This window comes from Papaver somniferum, chromosome 11, assembly GCF_003573695.1.
Source record: "Papaver somniferum cultivar HN1 chromosome 11, ASM357369v1, whole genome shotgun sequence".
Classification (NCBI taxonomy): Eukaryota; Viridiplantae; Streptophyta; class Magnoliopsida; order Ranunculales; family Papaveraceae; genus Papaver; species Papaver somniferum.
The window spans coordinates 138,663,716-138,669,620 of record NC_039368.1 but is presented as its reverse complement, the minus strand read 5'-3'; the positions used below and the strand labels follow the sequence as shown (position 1 = coordinate 138,669,620).

At 38.1% G+C, this 5,905-nt stretch overlaps 1 protein-coding gene across 1 annotated transcript; it reads left to right on the top strand.

Moving 5' to 3' along the window:
• The first annotated feature begins 955 nt into the window (after positions 1 to 955).
• Positions 956 to 2,691, top strand: LOC113325323 (BTB/POZ and MATH domain-containing protein 3-like). The gene is made up of 4 exons (XM_026573522.1): positions 956 to 1,326; positions 1,752 to 2,115; positions 2,213 to 2,489; positions 2,594 to 2,691. Exons 1-4 carry the CDS (start codon positions 956 to 958, stop codon positions 2,689 to 2,691), a joined length of 1,110 nt encoding a protein of 369 aa, XP_026429307.1.
• The last annotated feature ends 3,214 nt before the right edge of the window (positions 2,692 to 5,905 follow it).

Here is a 5,905-nt window from a genome sequence, read left to right as displayed (position 1 = left end):
CTGTGACTTCCATAGCAGATAATTGGTATCATCCAACTTGAGAGTTAGAACATGATTGAAGTTGAAGGAGGAAGCCATTTGACAGAAATAAAATAAAATAAACTAGAAATGGATCTCAAAAATTTAAACCCCTGGCTATCTCGATACCATATCAAGGTAAAGACATAGCTAGTTGTTCTCCCTTAGATAAATGGGAGAGAACCAAGACTCTCTATTTATATTACAATATGATCAAAGGTATAGAAAGAATGCATTTACACATAATTACATAGAAAGGGAAACAAGAATATTTTCCTTAATATCAGCATAATTTTGTTTCCATATCTCGGTTAGGTTTCATGTTGTGGTTTGAATCCCTTAGCTGTAGATGTCGACATAATATCCTTGACCTGTGCCTTAGCTGTAGATGTCAACATAATATCCTTGACAAGGCCAAATTAAAAAGTGAAAAAATCACTTTTCCTGAAACGGAAGGAAATTAAAAAGGTAAAAATATCACTTTTTTTTTAAACGGAGTAAAAATACCTCTTTTTCTGAAACCGATGAAAGTGTCACTGTAACTGATACGGATTGAAAGTATCAATTTCAACACCAATACAATATACCGAAGTCAAAGAAAAAACGTCAGTACACATACATTGAAATCGTTTTCTGGCACAAAACTCCGATACACCCATATCCTTATTTACCTCAATTATACAAACCAGTCCATCCAAATGGGTATAGTTGTGACTAAAAAGTGGAAGAAACTAAATCCATCTTAATTACCTAGACCTGACCACGTTTTAGGGCACCGGATAACCTTAAACCTTAACCTAACCTCGTTTTTGGCACCGGCTAACCGCAAAGAGGTTGAAGGATATCTAGATTTCTCTGTAAATCCACAGCGCTTAACATCTTTTTCTTTTTTTTGCTTCGGATCGTTCTAGGTCAGTTTCAAGGATATCTAAAGATCATGCCCCCAGTTGGGACGATTGTTTCAACTAATCACAAGATGTTATCATCGCAGTCGATTTATGAGACTGTGAAAGGTTCTCATCTGTATAAGATAATAGGATATTCTCTGGCAAAGGGAATTGGAGTTGGTAAATTCATGAGTAGTCAAACAATTACAGTGGGTGGTCATGATTGGGTTATACATTTTTATCCAGACGGCGAAACTAAAGCTAGCGAGGAGCACGTATCCTTGTTTCTTAAGTTAGTAAGCCCTAGAGAAGTTAGGGCAACGTTTGAGTTTAAAATACTAGACCAAAGCGAAAAAGGGAATCATTCTGTTCATAATGTTTGTGCAAGAATGTTTAATACCTCAGGAACTGATAACTCATGGTACGTATTTTCTGAATCCTCTAGCTGTTCTATGGGTAATGAAGCTGTTTAGAAAAAGTAGTTTTGCGTGCTTTTTAGGTATTTAAACTGCATATGAAGCCTCGTTCACAAATGATTTATGGCTCTGGTTTGCGTGCAAACTGGCATTGTGCAACTTATTTAATAGTCAATTGTGGCGTTAGATTTGTATATAGATCGCAAAGATATTTATGGAACTCTTTCTCATTATTATATATTTTCCCACTCCCTAACGTGTTACTTTGCGTAACAGTAATTTAAATCCTTTGAATTAGTGGAGATGTCCCAGCTTCTTTTTTGTGTTTTTTTACTGTGGTCCCCTCTTCAATGATACATATTTGTAAACAAACACTTCTATTAGGGACGGCTTAGTGCATGAGAGACGTTTCTGTATGGATTATTTTCAGGGGATTTCCAAAGTGTATAAAGAGGTCGGAGTTGGAGACCTCAAGTTATCTCAAAGCTGATTCCCTTAGCATTCAGTGTACCATCGGAATAGTGCAAAACCGTGATGAAACAGCGGAAATTCTTTTTGAAGAGGAGAAACATTATGTTATTCCTCCATCAGATATGATTCAGAATCTTAAGGGTTTGCTGGAATCTGAAATTGGTTCTCATATTACTTTTCGAGTTGGCAATGAATTCTTCAAAGCCCATAAATCAATACTTGCAGCTCGATCTCCAGTATATAGAGCTCAGTTTTTCGGTTTAGTGGATAGTCCAGACATGGAAACAATAGTCATTAAAGAGTTTGAACCCTTTGCTTTTAAGGTAAGGCTTTTAACAATTCATTATTTTCATTTTATCGTCATCCTTTAGATTCAAAAGTTACAGTGTCACTGCCTTATAATTACATGATGTGGTGCAGGCAATGTTACTATTTTTGTACTCAGATGTGCTCCCTGAACCATGTGAAGTTTCTGATTCAGATTGTCCTTTCACTACAACAATACTCATGCAGCATTTGTTAGCTGCAGCAGATCTCTATGATCTTGCTCGATTGAAACTCATGTGTGAGGCAAAATTATTTGAAGAAATGACTGCAGATACCGTTGCAACAACACTGGCCCTGGCAGAACGATACCGATGCCTGCAACTGAAAACTGACTGCTTACACTTCGCCGCTAGACCTGAAAATTTGGGAGGTGAGTTTTGTGTTTAGAGTTCATGAGGAGTACCATATATGTTTGACCGTTAAGTTTCTGGGTTAAGCAATTATTTTCTTAACCATTAAATGTTTTGCGTGTAGAGTTTATAAAGTCGGATGGGTACGCATATTTGGAGAAATCATGTCCCTCACTATTGACAGATCTGTTGAAGACTAGTGCAGTGATGGATAAAAAATGAAGCCTAATACTTTGCAGGAAAGGAATTTCAAAAACAACAACACTGCGAGAGTAATTTTATGTTCGTCCAACACCGCCACCTGCCTCAGAGGGCTAGTTTCCTGTTGTTACTAACTTTGTGCTTCAAGTAATTTTTTAAGTTATATCTTGAAATTAAGCAGGTCATCTTTTGATAAATATGATACGACGAGGAGAAAAGCGTGCACTTATTACTTAGCAAAATCATTTTTTATTTTTTTGATGGGTCAAAAAAAAGTCATTGAAAAAAGGCACTTAAAGATACCTTAACTCAATGATTACAACCGAATAAAAAACGGAGAATCGAAAGGGGATTCGGCTATTCTAGACCAAACCGCAAGAATTATGGAGGCCGGAAAAATGGATCCCATAATGAAATTATGATATTTGCCGTATTCTTATATTTGCCGTATTCTTATATTCAGCTCAAAAGAATGCTTGGAGTTTGATGTTTCCAATGAGGCTTCCAAAATTTTCTTTTCGTTATCAAAAGTTTTGGCATTTCGCTCTTTCTATATACACCACCGTATAGCAAATTCATTATTATCTTGTTTGGAACATTACATACAGTGTGCAAGAACATGTGAATTACGTACCGTAGCTTCCCTTGAATAAAGTCATTTCGAATTTTGTCATGTCTTGTCAACCCACAAGACCATCAGAGCATCCTCATTTCCGCCACCTGTAGCTTTAGTATGTGTGGGGTTGTCGAAAATCATTCGGGTCTGTCGGCCAAGGCTATATACTCGTTGAATACATCAGTGTAGCGTGTGTGCGTCCCAGAACATCTAAGGGCATCACAGACCTGTTATTGCCTCAAACTTTCGTGGCCTAAACGGCCATAGTCCCTCTAAGAAGCTGGCCGCAGAGGGAATCCTCCGCATAGCTAGTTAGCAGGCCGAGGTCTCGTTCGTTAACGGAATTAGCCAGACAAATCGCTCCACCAACTAAGAACGGTCATGCACCACTACCCATAGAATCAAAAAAGAGCTCTCAGTCTGTCAATCCTTACTATGTCTGGACCTGGTAAGTTTCCCGTGTTGAGTCAAATTATGCTGCAGGCTCCACTCCGTCAATTCCTTTAAATCATGTCCCTCACTATTGACAGATCTGTTGAAGACTAGTGCAGTGATGGATAAAAAATGAAGCCTAATACTTTGCAGGAAAGGATTTTCAAAAGCAACAACAACAGTGCGAGAGTAATTTTATGTTCGTGCAACACCGCCACCTGCCTCAGAGGGCTAGTTTCCTGTTGTTGCTAACTTTGTGCTTTAAGTAATTTTTTAAGTTATATCTTGAAATTAAGCAGGTCAGCTTTTGATAAATATGATATGACGAGGAGAAAAGTGTGCACTTATTACTTAGCAAAATCATTTTTTATTTTTTTAATCGGAAAAAAAAAATTCATTGAAAAAAGGCACTTAAAGGGATACCTTAACTCAATGATTACAACCGAATAAAAAACGGAGAACCGAAAGGGGATTCGGCTACTCTAGACCAAACCGCAAGAATTATGGAGGCTGGAAAAGTGGATCCCATAATGAAATTACGATATTTACCGTATTCTTGTATTCGGCTCAAAAGAACGCTTGGAGTTTGATGTTTCTAATGAGGCTTGCCTAAGTTTTCTTTTCGTTATCAAAAGTTTTTGCATTTCGTACTTTCCATATACACCATCATATAGCAAAATCATTATTATCCTGTTTGGAACATTACGTATAGTGTGCAAGAACATGTGAATTACGTACCGTTTGAGGCATTATCCAGTGGAAATATTTTATTCTTTTTCTCTTTTATATAAAATGAGGGTCTCCAAATGGGAAATACATGTCAACCACCTCGATATGTATTACTCGCATTAAGTTTAATTTACCAGGGAATCAAGCTTGCTTAACCTGTACGAGCTTTCATTCGAATTCAGTACAGTCCCTTCTTGTGGTATTTGTTTTAACTAGTACACCAGTAGTCTTATAATCAATATAGGCTTTTAATTTACCATATCACGTACTGCCTGCTGTTTTCCTGGTCTAACCAAGTTAAAACTTTCTTGCAATTTGTCAGTCTGCAAACCTTGGTGCAGGATTTTCTGTGGCACTACCTTTCTGAAATTGCGTAGTGAATATGCGCTATTATAAAGAATCATCGACTTTTATCGTACTTCAGGACTACATGCCTACAAGGATGAAAAAGAGTGCGGAAGATGTGCTGTAGAGTGGATGATGGAAGTAGGAGGTGGCAGAATATTGGTTTGCTGCGAAGAGGTGGTAGGAGATCTCTGTAGTGGTCCGGAGTGAGTGGGATAGTTTACTGTAGAGGGAATAGTGGCGGTAGGGAATGGAAGCTGATTGTTGTTTGTAGAGGGGACAGTGAACGGAGCAGTGGAGGAGGAAGTTGAATGGTTTGTGGGGTCTGTGGGGACTGTGTTAAGTCGCCGGGAGGTGGAGTGTAGACTGTAGGATTATTAGGGGGGAGCTGTAGGAAATGTGGTGGGATTGAAAGGGAGAAGAAGAGGAGGAATCATCATCATACAAGGGTGTTGGAGGATTAGTGAAAGGGAATACTTTCTCGTCAAAAGTTACATGACCAGAAATGATGATTTTGTTTGTGGCAAGTTCAAGGCAGCAGTAACCATGGTGGTTGGGAGGAAAATCAAGAAAGACACATTTAGTAGAGCGGGGGCAAGTTTATGAGAAGTTGTGGAAGAGAGATTTGGATACCAAAGGCAACCAAAAGTACGAAGATGGTCGTATGTTGGTTGGCCTTGATAGAGAATAGACAAAGGAGAAGAAAAGTTTAGAATTTATGTGAGAAGAATATTATGAAGATAAACAGCCATAAGGAGAGAATAAACCCAAAATTTTGGTGGAATGGAAGCATGAGACATAAGGGTGCGGGTGATATCATTGACACGGTGAATCATGCGTTCGGCCTTGCCATTTTGAGAGGAAGTTTGGGGGCAAGAAAAGCGAAAAACTAGACCATTAGTACAAGCAAAATTGTCAAAAGAAGAGTTGTCAAATTCACGTCCCATGTCGCATTGAAAACTTTTTATTTGACGGTCAAATTGGGTTTGAACAAGAGAACGAAATTCCAAAAACTTGTCATAGACTTGGGATTTAAATTTTAATGGATAAACCCAAAGATAGTTGGTGAAATCATCCAGCAAGATAAGATAATAAAGAAAACCGGTATCAACA

Coding starts and splice junctions, on each gene's coding strand:
- LOC113325323 (XM_026573522.1), top strand. CDS start 956: ATGCCCCCAGTTGGGACGATTGTTTCAACTAATCACAAGATGTTATCA. Junction 1,327..1,751: donor TCAGGAACTGATAACTCATG/GTACGTATTTTC, acceptor GATTATTTTCAG/GGGATTTCCAAAGTGTATAA. Junction 2,116..2,212: donor TTGAACCCTTTGCTTTTAAG/GTAAGGCTTTTA, acceptor GATGTGGTGCAG/GCAATGTTACTATTTTTGTA.